Raw genomic sequence first — 13802 nt, 5'->3', positions numbered from 1 at the left:
CCCTTAATTCCTTCCGCCTTCCAGCCAAACTGACCTTTTTGTCTGTTCTCCATACTCCATGTTCCATTTTCTATGTCTGCATCTTTACATAGGCTGTACGTTCTATCTTCTTCCTCACTGCCTCATAGAATTCCTGATTTCCTTCCAAGTCCAAGTCCAATGCCACCTACAGGAAGTCTTTCCATATCTGTCTCTCCCAATCTATTCCCTTCATGTTCTACCTTCCTGGAGCCTGTGCTATTTTGCATTTAACTTGCATAAATTTAGTGCTTATTTGTGTATATATTGTTTCTTCCCTATAGAATGGAGGCTCCTTCGAAGAGAAGATTCTTCCTCTTTTTCTTTGTAACCCTCAGCACCTAGAACGGTGCTTGGTATATAACGAGTGCATAATAAATGATTGTTGAATTGAATTCTCCATCTCAAGCTGCTCCCCCCTCCCCTACAACAACATTGGAAGATGAAGAGTCTTCTTAAAGCAGTTTCTTTATTGTCAGGAAATTGTATCATTATTAAATTCAAGGAGAATTCTCCCTAAAATATATACAAACTTTGTACAGTCTTCCAGCCCAGTTCCCTGTGCTGAGATCTAATAGAAAAGGAATGTAGCCTCCAGGTTCTCTATAACACCCTTTTACAAATTGAGGCCTCTTAGGCAGTAGAATTGAGGAACTGGGTCTCTCCAGGCAAGGATCCCAATAAGACACTCATGTTACCCACAGTCATATTGGGGAGCACAGAGGAAGGTAGAGGGTGGGGGGCACTACCTTCAGGATGGGGAGATAAGCGGTTTAGACTCTCAGTCTCATCCAGAATAGCCACAAAGTCCAGTTGTGTGTTATCCAAGTCAAGAGAGTCCAAAGGGTTGCACAGTTGTCCTTCTGGGGGAGGGCATAAAGTGGGGCCCCCATCTAATCCCCCTACCTCTGGGTGACCACAGCTAGGGTTGCTGCTCCCTGCCTTCAGGGACCCATAACAAGTGGGCAGAGGAGGCAGAAATCGAGGCGGTGCTGCCTTCTGGGGACTTCTCTCCCCTGCCCCCCCCAAATTCCCTTGGCACGGTGGGAGGGGAGGATATGCTCCTGATTTGTGAGGGAGCAAGGTGGGAGTCAAAGCAGAAGTGTTCATGGTCACTGAATTCTTGGCATGATCTGAACTAACTTGGGGCCTCCCGAGGAATTTGGGGCTCCAGTAAGGAAGGTCCTGGTCTGAGGAGTCTTCTCTCCTTCCACCCTCCCACAGAAGTGCCTGTGGAGATTGCACATAGCTACAGACAAGCTGAGTCTTGAGTTGCCCTGTGGAGCTGGGGGAGGTCACAAAATCAGGGCCAGCCTGGGACTCCGAAGAATTATTCGGGGGTGCTTGGGCATAGGAGGACGACTGGGTGTAGTTTGAGAGTGGAAGCTGAGGGAATGAGGAATGTGGGAGTGAGGGACTGCGAGCAGGGTGAACATTGAGACAAGGTGCCAACCCCGGGGGAACAGTATCCATCAGGCACTCCTGCTCTGGCTTGACATGAACTTGTCCAAAAGGTCCAAGCTGAGGGCATTGATTATACTCCCCTCTGCTACTTACTGTGGCCTTGGGGGCTGGGTAGAGCCTTGTCGGGGAGGTGAACTCACTCCATGTTCCTGGGGGAGGGTTGGAATATGGCATGGACTGAGGGCAAGAGCTAGAACCATAATCATCAGGGGGGCCCAGACCCCTGGGTCCATAAGACTCAGATGTCATCCCCTCAAGTGTCCCATAACCTAGGGGGTCAGCTGGGGAGAAGTCCACATAGTGATCTAAGCCACTGTTCATCAGAGGATCTCCATTCTCTGGTTCCTCACTCATCCCTAGAGTTTCCATGACAACATTCTCAGTGATGCTAGGAGGTCTAGGGGAGTAGACTGAGGAGGATTGGTGAGGTTCAAAGTTATGTCCCACTCCAGCCCCAGAGGCTAGGGTGTGGACACAGCCCAAGCTCTTGAACCGCTGCACTCTGGCCAGAGGGGGTGGCCCAGCAGATCTAGCAGGGTCACTGGCTCTCCGAGTAATCCCTGCACCGGGCCCATAACCAGGATACTCAGCACCAATCCTCCATGAGGGACCTGGGGGGCCCCCTACCCTCTCCAAAGTGGGCGTTGAGGACAGCGATGCACTGCCCCCTCTGGCTGTGCCATATCGAGCATGGAGCAGGTAGTGCTGAGGAGGAGGAACGCCTCGGCGGGGGACAGCATGCTCTGGGGGTGATGCCGGAAGAAAAGGGGAGGAGCGGCAGCTGGCAGTGTAGGCAGTGTTGATGCTGCTGGAGTTACTGCCTCTGTAGTCAGTAGAGCATGGGGGCCCCAGGCGACCAGACATGGCAGGGCCTAGGGTGGAGGAGAAAAAAGATGGAGACAATAAAGGGATATCCTATATCTCCCTTTGCTCATCATCCCCAAAGGCTACCCTTGCTAATCCTAGCCAGAAACCTTGTTCTGAATTCTTGGAAAACCCACCTTGGTCCACCCCCAAATAATCTCCTCCCTAAGAATCAGAAAGGACCTCTCTCCCATCCAAATGTCCTCCCTCACACCAGGGGTCTCACCAGTGCCAGTCAGGCTGGGCAGTTTAAGGCCACGAGATGCTGATCGGAGCTGATCCAACCTCAGATTCTCCAGCCGTCGAAGGGTCGATAGGCTGGGAGGTCCAGGTTCTGAACCGCCCACCCCCCCTGCCCCACTGGCCCCTGGGCCTTCATCCAGGCTATACAGGTCTTCAGTGCTGCCCCCCAGAGTGCCAGCCATATCCACACCACTATCTGTGTTGGTCACACTACCTAGGGGGGAATGATCACTGCTACAAGACGACTGTGCTCCTGGGCTTGGCTGTGGCTTCTGAAGGGAACACAAGAGGCAGAGGGTCACTGTCTGCTCCCTCTCCCTCCCCTTATCTATACAAACCGGTCCCCTCATCTAAGAAAGACACAGGAAGCCCTGTGTCCACTTCAGCATCTAGGAATCTTGAGGATGGGGTGGGGGAAGACCTAGAACACTGGGGTAGCTGGAAGGAGTGGGGAAAGTGCTGGAGAGGATCTCACACAATCAGAACTCTTAGCTGCTGGGGTTGAGTCTGAAAGGGAGGCAGGCTCTGAAGAAAAAAATCTCTAAACTCTAAAATCCATTCCTATCTCTAGGAGGGGTGGAACAAGGGAGAAGACAAAGGGCTGACATTCCATCATGAGGGGAGGAAGAAAAACCTCCAGAAATGTTCCTACTGGCTGCTATTGTTCAGTTGTGTTAGACTTTTCATGACCCCATTTGGGGTTTTCTTGACAAAGCTACTGGGGTAGTTTGTCATTTCCTTCTCCAGTTCATTTTACAGATGAGGAAACTGAGGCAAATGAGGTCAAGTGACTTGCCCAGGGTCACAACACTAGTGTTTGAGGCCACATTTAACTCAGGTCTTCCTGACTCCAGGTCTGGAACTTTATCCATCCCACCACCTCAATGTCCCAAATGACTTACACCTAAACCAAAAATGGTGGATCTTTGGATTTGGAGAAGAAATGTCAATCTCATTTCTCACTTGGACATTTTCACTTCTTAATATTGGGGGTTGTATATGGATGGAATGGGGACTATATATAGCAGACAAATTGGGTAATACTCATGCATGCATGTGGTTGGGTGGGAGAGTATGGAAGGAAAGGGATGCCAGTAATGATTCCTGTCCCAGCAGATCCTGGTTAAGGAACAGAGGAAGAGCTAAGTTGGCTCACCAGGGCAGCATCAGGCACTGTCAATTTGCCCTCATCCCGGATGGGGCCCCCTTCTCTCTCCCTTTTGAGGTCTAAGCTTGGAAGGGCCAGCACCCGGGGTGGGGGACCATCTCCTCGGTGCCTCTTGGTCACGTGGGCATCTGGACCATGCACTGTCTTGACGTGTTTTCGGAGGGAGCTGGGATCTGTGTAACGTTTGGTGCAGCCAGGTAGTTTACAAACATATGGCTTCTGATGGGTTGAAGAATAAAGAACAAGAATCAAGTTGAGAGTGGAGTAAAAATATGACATAATAATAAGAGGAATGTTGGTGGAGGAAGAGGTGAAAACACATAGGGAGGTGAAGAAAACCTGGAGGAATTCGGTTCATGTCAGGAATCAAGCCGGGGAACACACAGGCATAGGAAAATACCAAAGAAATACACAGGTCAGCACGAGAGATCATAAGACACAAGAAGTGGATGGTCATGGAGAAGACAATGAGTTTATAGGAGTAAAAGGGGGAAGGAGAGTCTAACAGAAGTGACGTGAATTTTAGGAGAGACAAGGGGAAGACAGAGATTAGGAGGGCAAGAAAATCATTTGTTGTTGTTTAATCATTTCAGTCATGTACTATTCTTTGTGACCCCATTTGGGGGTTTCTTGGCAAAGATATTGGAGTGGTTTGCCATTTCCTTCTCCAGTTCATTTTCCAGATGAGGAAACTGAGGCAAACAGGGTGAAGTGACTTGCCCAGGGTCACACAGCTAGGAAGTGTCTAAGGCCACATTTGAACTCTGGAAGATGAATCTTTCTGACTCCAGGCCTGATGCTCTATCCACTGAGCCACATAGCTGCCCAGAAAAATCACAGGATGACATAGTTTGGTCAGAGCAAAGAGGGGACATAAGGAAATATGGGTGTTGAGGTAAGGGGACACAAAACACAGAAGAGTCATGTGGGAGGTGGAAGGTAACAGAAAAAGTATAGAGTTTGATTTCTGGGCCTGCCCCATTCTGACTACTGCTCCAAGTCACTGTGTTACAGGGAATGGTGGTTGGGGTGGCACAATAGCCTTTGCTGCCAAGATGGGGATGGACATCTCTGACCAGTGTGAAGCTACAATATCTAGAGAAGCTGGGAAAACAAAGGAGGAGCATTAAAGTCTCCTAGGGTCTCTGGGGACGGTCTTGTTTGTGTGTTTAGCTATTTGTGGCCTGCAAGGGGGTAATGGCAGCAATTATCATTGTGGGCCATATTCCTGCATGGGGAGGACTACTGATGTATATAGTGCTTTTCCCCAGTATGTTTGCTTGGGAGAAGGATTGGTAGGGTCTCTCTGTGTTGGGTGTGACTGTGTATGTCATGAGGAAGGGGTTCTCTGACTTGGGGGTGAAGAGATGCCCCAGGATTGGGATGGGGGTGTACCATAGCCCCAGAGAGTGACCTAAATAAGAAAATTCTCTAAGTTAAATGTATTTGTGTTGGAAGAGTTTTTCTTGGGTTGGGAGTTAGCAGGATCTCACCTCACTAGAATGGGTCCGATTCTGGTGTTTGGCCCGGTCACTGGCATTGCTGAAGGCCTTACTGCAGCCTTCATGCTCACACATGTATGGCTTCTCACCCGTGTGTGAACGAAGGTGGGTCTTCAAGTTCTCAAGTCTTGAATAGGACTTCCGGCACCCCTCAAACTGAGGGGACATAAAGAGTCAGAGGGTATTCTCAAACTGGGGGGGGACGGAGAGACTCTTAAACTAGGGACCCAAAAGGAAGTCCTCCAAGTGGAACATGGATCAGGAAGCATTTCTTAAAATGAGAGAGGGGGATTTGAGGGAGTCCCCAAAGTTGGGAAAGTGTGATGGCAAGAGTTAGGGAGGGAATATGGGGCTTAGGGGAATTTTGAATAGACATTTGAATAGACAAGAGAGTGCTCTCACTCAAGTCTTTCAGAGTGGGAGGTCTGGGAGATATCTGGTGGTCTTGTGGATGGCATTGTTGAAGGGGGTCAGGGTTTTCATCCTGTTCTTTCATTTTGTCTCCATGTGTGGGGCTGGAGAGCCTTGGATAAGGGCTATAAGCTGAATTGTGGTTTACTCCCTGGGTATGGGCAGCAGTGGTATCTCACCGTGCATTTATGGGGTTTTTCCCCCGTATGTCTTCTCATGTGAACCACCAGCATATACTGCGCCTTAAATGGCCTCTGCTCTCGGGAACATCCTCCCCAGTGACAGACAAATTCCTTTCTCTCCCCATGAATGTGCTCACTATTGATGTGCTGGGTATAGAGGCAAGATGAGTTTCAAGGGAGAAGTAGGAAGAATAGGAACTTCCTCCCTTCCTCCCCTCTCCCAGAACCCCCTTCCCCTCAGAGGCACCAGTCCCCCTTCTCATGGTGAAGGGTGGGATGTGAGAAGTCCAACCGGAGGGAAATCATACTATACTTCTCAGATTTCCACTCCCTTATAGTCACATCAATATTCAGGTCTTGCTTGTCTTGTCTGCCCTCCTTATCCCTTACCCCACCCTTAAACCTCTGTCCTGGACCAAAAATAACCGACCCCTGACACCTCTACCATTTGCCCCAATCCATCTCCCATGAGCCTCCAAAGGCTCAAACCACCTGAACACTCTTGTCTCCCCAAATCACTACTCACATGCACCAGCTGCTCCTGTGATTCAAATTCAAGGTTGCAGCCATTCCAACGGCAATCAGTCTCATAGACACATTCAGGCTCTGGTTTTTCTTCTTTTTCCAGTTCTTCCCTCCCATCCAACAATCCCAAGAGAGCATCCTAGGGCAAGGGAGGCAAAGGCTGTACCACTCCTAAGCCCTCTTGGTTGAGTCCTGAGCCCTTCCCTCCACCCTCTTCCCCTTAAATTTCGGAACAATAAAGTATAGGAGAATCATAGAATTACGGAACTTTGATGTGGAAGGCACCTTCATAGTTATCTAGTCCCAAACCTTCATTTGACAAATGAAGGAATGGGAGGACCAGAAAGATGTGATTTGTCCAAGGTCACACAACCAGGGACACAACTAGGAGCTGGTCTTCTGATTCCAAGTCCAGGATTCTTCCTATGATACCATCAACCTCATTGCCCCAGAAGCAGAGTAAAGGTTACAGGGGTGAAGGAGATGTAGTCTCATTCCAGCAACACACCATTTCTCCTCCCCCTTTACCTGTGTGCCAGTAGAGTTGGGACTAGACACATTGCCTTCAGATGGCTCCTCGGTACGTTTGCTGACCAGCATGTTCAGTTCAGATTTCAGCTTCCCAGTTGAGGAAAGAATAGCGAGAATGAGACCCATCCATGGGGAGAGCCTCCTCTCTGTCTCCCAGAGCTTGTTGACCCCTCCCCCCAAATACTCAATAACCAACTTGAGTTTATCCATGTGGTCATCCTTCTCTCATTTACTTCTTCCCAGGATCCCTGGGAGCGGTGATGGTAGGAGCAGAGGCTGAGGTAGAGTAAGTATTCATAGACACAACTAGGGGTGCCTCATTCACTCCCCAAAGAATAGTAACTTAAAGACTCCGCACTTCTCTTCTCTCTTTCTGGACTAAAACCATTTTCCATTCTCTTTCTTTCTTTTCACCTTCTCACTGTGTTCTTCTGAAGGAGGTGTGTAGGGTGAGGGAGGTGAGTTGGAGCAGATTGAGGAATACGGTGAAGGCTCTTACCTGATAGTTCTGGAGGGGCCCCCGGGATTGGAGAGGTGGCCTCAGCCTGCCCTGGGTGGGGTCATGAGGGCCACAGGGTGGGGCCATGAAGGATGGAGTAGCCCTTTTTTGGTGATTCATCGGGGGTGGGAATCCCAGAGATGGGCTGTGGAAGGGGGAGGGGGTTAGGGTTAAGATCTCAGGACATCACTAGGGAGTTCTGAGGGGCTGTTTGGAGGGATTTCTGGGAGTCTTAGGGAAGGATAGGAAAGTTGGAAGGGTATTTGTGGAAGTGTTGAGGGAGTTGCAGAATGCCTTTGGAATGGTTAGAATCAGGATCATGGGGAGGGAGGGTTTGGCAATTTTTGGTGGGAATCTTAGTGAATATTTTGAGGGGCCCCTTGCCCCAGAGCTGCCTGCACCTGATGGTGCCGATGGAGAGGTGCCCATATGACCCCCCTGGGGGGGCACAGCTTGAGTTGATGAAAGCAACAAGGGAGCTGGGTGAAGTTCGAATGACGGTCTGCAGGTCCAGGCTGGCGTCTGACAGTGGTGAGATGGACAGTGCCCTCTTCTTGGTCAGCTTGACTGCATTCCGGGTTGGGGGAAAGATCGGGGCTGGGGCAGGGGAGGGACATCGAGGGGGGGATGGGTATAGCAGAGTGGGGTGAGGTGGAGTTTGGGGTATCTTCCCCTGTCCCCAACCCAAGGGTCTCAACTATGTAGAAAAATCACCCACTGATCCTACTCTGACCCTCCGGCCCCCCACTTTTAGCTTCCTGATTCCATCTTTAACCCAAACATCCCATTTGTGATTTCCTGGACCCATCTCTGACCCCTACTGATCCACCCTCATCAGATCAGGACTTTAACCCTCTTGTTCTCTCCTGACACTAGCATGGGTGAGTTTATCCTTGAGGGAAGAAGATGCCTAGGGCCTCACCCTCAGTACTGCTGGTGATCTCTCGACTTGGCCCATAGCTGTGGGGATTGGACATGAAGTTGGTTTGATGGCAGAAGGAAAGACCAGTCAATCCTGGAGAAGAGTGCCAGGTGAGAGGATAGAGGTGGAAAACCAGCCCATACTTCTTTCCACCCAAAAATCTTCATCCCTCCAGGCTAAAAACCTCCCTTAATACCATATAACATCTTACACATATTGAATAATATATTTGAACATATGCAGCAGTTTTCAACAAGCTTTCACAATGTCTTATTTTGTCATCACAATAACCTTGTGAGGCAGTTAGGGTAAATATCATTCCTATTTGATAGCTGAAAAGACCGAATTAAGAGAAGTAAAGACGGTAGCCCAGGGGACAGAGCTAGGGTCTCTACAACCAAAATTTAAGCTCAAGGCCAAAGCCAGCCTACTGAGTACCCTTACAGATAGGAAAATAGAGGCCTGGGGTGGCAGCGACTTCGACCCAGATCTCTGGGTCTGGATTGGGTATGTTTTCCAAACTGCTATAGATCTAAAGTGGTTTGCACTGACCTTCAGTGCCCATGCCCTGGGCACCCTGGCTAGGGAGGGATGGCAGACAGCAAGACTCTCCATAGCTACTGATGGCAGAAGGAGTAATGGAGTTGAACATGGTGTCTCAGGTGAAGCGCAGGTGAAAGAAAGCTGAGGGGAGGGAGACCTGCAAGACATAAAGAAGGAAGGGTAACCAGACATCCCTAGTAAGTAAAGAGCTCTGGGCAAACCACACAGTGTGACCACTTTGCAAAAAGAGAATCTTTGCCTGTAAAAATCAGGATAAAATAAAAACCAAGAATGTATGGGAAAAAGATAACTGATAGTTACATACACTTTGCTAAATTATTTCATTTGACACTAAAAACTCTATGTGGTAGGTATTATTAGACCTAGTTTACTGGTTTATTTTTTCTTTTTGGAGGGGGGAAAGCAGGGCAATTGGGATTAAGTGATTTGCCCGAGATCACATGGCTAGTGTGTCAAGTGTCTGAGGGGATTTGAACTCAGGTCCTTCTGACTCCAGGGCCGGTGCTCTATTCACTGCTCCACCTAGCTGCCCCCTGACCTATTTTACTGTTAAGAAAATCGAGGCACAATTAGGAGACTTGCCCAAAGACACACAGGAAGTGTCAGAGACAGGATTAAAATCTAGGTCCCTGGGCATCTAGGTGGTACAAAGAATAGAGCACCAACCCTGGAGTCAGGAGGACCTGAGTTCAAATTCGGCCTCAGACACTTAACACTTACTAGCTGTGTGACCTTGGGCAAGTCACTTAACCCCCATTGCCCTGCCTTCCCCCTCCAAAAAAAAAAAAAATCTAGATTCTCAGATTCTCTTCACCAGTCCCGCATTGCTTCTCACTAGGAAAGGCAGAAGGCAGGAATGAAGAGAATCATGCATAAGCACGTGTGAAAGTCAGTTACCATAGTCCCATTCACTTTCACAAGGTGATTAGATGAAGGACTTCCGGGTGGTGGAGTGGACGGAGTCCAGATTCTCATCCAGGAAGACTCGAATTCAAATCCACTTACTTGCTCTGTGCCCTTAGGCAAATCTCTTAGCCTCAGTTTCCTCACTTGAAAACGTGAAAATAATAGCACCCACATCACGTGGCTGTTGTGAGTTTCAAATGAAATGAAACAAAGTTTATGATGCTATGTAAATGCGCTTATTGTGTGCGTGTACACACACACACACACACACACACACACACGATTGTTCTTAGCAAGGCATGAAGAAGGCACTTAACTCCTTCCTCACGCGCTAGCCTGCTTTCTCAGACACCAGCAGCGATAGGGTAAATAGGAGGGTACGAAACCCCCGATTTAATAGAGATTTCTCTGCCTCACTATCTCCTAAATTCTCCCCTGAGCAGGATGCAGTAGCACTAGTGTTCGGCAGAGGGAGCCTTCGCAACAGTCCCGAAGAGCAGACTGTGGGTCCACAGTGGGAGCCGAAGCTGCTTCCCTACCGCCTGGCCCTGGGGCGGCGGGAGGGAGGGGGACGGAGAAGACAATCTCAGGAGAGTCAGACAGCCCCGAGGCAGTGGTGAAGGAAGAAGGGGAGGAGCCACAGCAGTTTTTGCTTAGGTAGTGAGCTGACTGCCTGGGAGAAATGGAGAAGATCCCATTTATTACCGTCCCCCCTCCCCCCAACCCCTCTTCTTGGGGTAAAGAGGGAGAGGAGGAGAAGGGGTAAGAGAGACAGAGATAAAAGAGAAGGGCCAGAAGAGGGAGAGACAGAGAGACAGAGTCCAAGAGAGAGAAAGGGAGGAGGGAGACAGAGACATGCGGAGAGATAGAGACAGAGATGGGGAAAGACAGAACCGGGACAGGGAGAGGAAGGAATGAGGGGAGGAAGAAAGAGACAGAGACGGAGACAGAGAAATATTGAGAACAAATTTCCCTCGCCTACTCCACTCACAGATTCGGTTCAGTTTGAAATCCACTCCACGTTTCTCAGACTCCCGGGGAATGAGGGTGGGGTGTGGTAGGGTGGGAAGGGGAGCTAGAGGCGTCGCGGTGGGTGATCCCGGGATGTGGGGATTTAGGCTGAGGGGAGGGGGAAGATGAGGCGGGGAGCACGAACCCCATAACTCAACCCCTAACCCCCCCTATCCATTACGAACCATGACCCCTCCCTTGCCAGCCCCAATTCTGCTTGCAAGATCCCCCACTTGACCCTGGCATTCAGTCGAGGTGGGTGGTGGGCACAGCTGGCTGGCAGCTGGATGGGGTGGGGTAAGGGGCTCTTTTCCTGACTCCTCCCCCTGTGACTCACCCGGTTGAAGGAAGCAGTTTCACAGCTCCTCCCTCCCCCGGCACCCCATCCCTCCAGACTGTAGACAGCAGCCCTCCCTGCCAAAACTGCATCCCATCCATTCTGTTGTCATTCCTCTTTCAGTGCCCTCTGCCTGGGACCTGGAAGCCATGTGGGGATGGAGGGTACCTCTCCCTTCACCCTTGGGATATCCCTCTTCACATGGGTGTAGGGAAGAGTTCCCCAACTTTTTTAACTTCAGCAAAGTTTGCCTGGACGAAGAACGGTCGAGGCACTTATTGGTTCCTGAACTTCGGATTCCCACTCCCTTGATGTCCCTAATTTCCCACCCCCTTCCCTCAACCCTTGGGAGTAAGCACCGCCCCCTCCTCCGGACCCGCCTTCCCAGGGCTTCAGTCCCTCCTCGGCCCACCCAAGTTGAGGCCGCCCGACTCTGGCAGCAGACGGCTCCGCTCCCTCCTGCCCCCCTCCCTCCCAGAGATCTCAGCCAAGCAGGCTGGGAGGGGGTTGGGAAGGAGGAAAGGGAGGGCGTTGAGGGGCGGGGCGCATTCCACCCTCCTCACGGCTCCTCCGCCAGAAACCAGGCGGCGAGTCCCTGGTTGCAGTGGGGGTGTCTAAATATAGAAGCCGGGGGTCCTGTGGCAAGTGAGAAATCTCGCCAGCTGGGGTGATATGGGGAGCTCACTCAGAAAAGAGATGGAACAGGGAACTCCTAGAGTTCTAGGAAAGGAAGATGGAAAGAAAGCTGGAGGAGTGGGGTCAAATGTGGGGGAGCAGGGAATCCCAAGCTCCTCCGTATCCCAGTTTGGTGTCCTAAGGGTTAAGCCCTCCCCCTCCCCCCGGGAACCCCCAAGTGACGTAAGGGGCGGGGATTGGCATCCTGGCGGGGATGCCGGACGGTAAGGTAGTGTTGGTGGGGGGCGCCGAGTCCCACCTCTTAGAGAAAACCACCCACCGCCTCTCCCCACCCACACGGCAAAATTGCCCCGGGCCCCGTCCTTCAGCTAGAGTACTGACCCTGGGACCTATGATCCACGTTCCATCGTAGAGACCCCAGTCCTCCCGCCCCCCAAAACCCTAGTTCCTCTTCCTTCCAGTCCCCTACGGGGCCCTCTGTCCCCCCTTCCTTAATCCGGACCAAGGAGCCAGCTGCGTGCTGAAAGATTGTTTCGGGGTCATGGGACCTGAAAGAGGCTGCAGGGCAGGCAGGGTGGTCTGGGCAGAAGGAGGGGGCTTTATAGTCCCCAGGCCCTCTTTGGGCGGGGAACTGGACGGAAGGGATGAGGAATGGGTCCAAGCCCAGCCCCACAGGGGTCTCCCCGGTTTATCTTCAGCGCCCTGGTGGTCCTGAGGTCAGAGGGTAGAGGGAAAGTCTCCCCGGAGATCCTCTCTCCCCACCCCCGACCCCTCCCTACCTCCACACACTTTGGAACCCAGGAATTCCTTTGGGAATAACGAGGGGACAAGGTCACCAGAGGTCTGGGGCCTAAACCATACATTAGGCACTAAAGGGACAACCCCACTGTCCTACCTGCCCAGTCCAGGAGACGTTACCTCCACCCCAAACCAAACAGAAATTCATGTCTCATTCACAGACTGGGGTTCAAACTCAGACAACACTCCCCCTCTTTTCACATATCCCCAAACCCTGCAGTTCTGGGGTTACGAGGAACCAAGACACTGTCGTCGGATTCAGGATAACAAGACACCTAAGACTCCTTTCCACCTCTAGACCTTTCACCTAAGATCCGTCCATCCCTATCAAATGAATGATATGAAATATCCCTGATATTTGCGGACAGCACAGACAAAGAGACAGAGGGATGACTGAAGCAGAAAGGGACAGAAGCCGAAGACAGAAGAGCTACAAACTTTCTCATCTCTCCACACCAGACAGCTCCCCCCACACTTTGCCCTGTTCCCGAGATTTCTATCACGGCGTGGGTGGTTTGAGGTGAGAGTGTCGGAGAATCCCTCTTAAACCAGTGCCCCCCTCCTCAACCCCCTCCCTCATGGCTCCCAGGTGGTCCCTGACCTGGCCCCCTTCTCACCTCCATCGGGGCTCGGGACGCGGGATGCGCAGTCCAGGGCTGGAGTCAGGGCTGGGGGGTGTGCAGTGGGGAGCTGGGGGGGGTGGAGGGGGGACGGGCAGGGCCACAGCGGCGCAGCCTCAGTGCCGCCCCCGCCCCCCCAACCCGGCCCCCCCGCCCCGCCTGCCGGGCCGGGAGCCTGGACCACCCGCAAGACGCGCAAACTTTTTTTTTTCCTTTTTGCAAAAACTTTTTTTCCTTCTAGCTCTGTTGGCGCGCTGTCCCCCTCACAGCTCCCCTCCCCTCCCATTACCCTCCCTCGTGCAGCTCTGGTGAACTAGGCTTGGGGGCTACAGGAAGGATAGAGGGGGATGTCAAGCTTATTGTACCCCTGGACTCCTAGAATCCGCCCCCCTTTAGGAGGTACACTATCTCCTAACCCTCAACTATAGCTCTCGGACTGAGCACGCTGCCCTCGGCTAGCGGAAAATCCCGGCCTGGATATCCGGGATCGTCTGTCAGTGACAGAGACAGAAAAACCTAGAAGTTGAGAGTTAGACGAAGAAAGACTAAAAAGTCCGAAGTGGAGAGAATTTGTGGGGGCGTGAGCAGGAGGGTCTCTAGC

At 51.4% G+C, this 13802-nt stretch overlaps 1 protein-coding gene across 5 annotated transcripts; it reads right to left on the bottom strand.

Annotated features, from left to right (window-relative positions):
- Positions 1-469: 469 nt before the first annotated feature.
- On the bottom strand, positions 470-13279 carry GLI1 (GLI family zinc finger 1). Of its 5 annotated transcripts, none has more exons than XM_069080073.1 (12): positions 13199-13279; positions 8882-9029; positions 8330-8422; positions 7809-8004; positions 7408-7552; positions 6906-6995; positions 6379-6516; positions 5850-5999; positions 5251-5415; positions 3746-3976; positions 2573-2861; positions 470-2354 (listed from the first exon to the last, which is right to left on the bottom strand). In XM_069080073.1, the coding sequence occupies exons 2-12, from the start codon at positions 8979-8981 to the stop codon at positions 652-654; spliced, it is 3300 nt and encodes a 1099-aa protein (XP_068936174.1). In that variant the 5' UTR covers positions 8982-9029; positions 13199-13279; the 3' UTR covers positions 470-651. The 5 variants fall into 5 exon arrangements, with proteins under 5 accessions (XP_068936174.1, XP_068936182.1, XP_068936192.1 ...); XM_069080081.1 differs by lacking the exon at positions 13199-13279 and adding an exon at positions 11148-11460; XM_069080091.1 differs by lacking the exon at positions 13199-13279 and adding an exon at positions 10791-11132.
- Between the last annotated feature and the right edge of the window lie 523 nt (positions 13280-13802).

The sequence above is a fragment of the Petaurus breviceps genome, unplaced genomic scaffold (genome assembly GCF_028583685.1).
Source record: "Petaurus breviceps papuanus isolate PSGF00001 unplaced genomic scaffold, PetGlider_PUasm1.0 154, whole genome shotgun sequence".
In the NCBI taxonomy this organism is placed as follows: domain Eukaryota; kingdom Metazoa; phylum Chordata; class Mammalia; order Diprotodontia; family Petauridae; genus Petaurus; species Petaurus breviceps.
The sequence above is the reverse complement of the archived record's forward strand: the minus strand, read 5'-3'. Positions and strand labels throughout refer to the sequence as shown.

Coding starts and splice junctions, on each gene's coding strand:
- GLI1 (XM_069080073.1), bottom strand. CDS start 8,981: ATGTTCAACTCCATTACTCCTTCTGCCATCAGTAGCTATGGAGAGTCT. Junction 7,553..7,808: donor CTCTCCATCGGCACCATCAG/GTGCAGGCAGCT, acceptor CCCCTTCCACAG/CCCATCTCTGGGATTCCCAC. Junction 2,862..3,745: donor CAGTGCCTGATGCTGCCCTG/GTGAGCCAACTT, acceptor TGTTCCCTTCAG/AAGCCACAGCCAAGCCCAGG.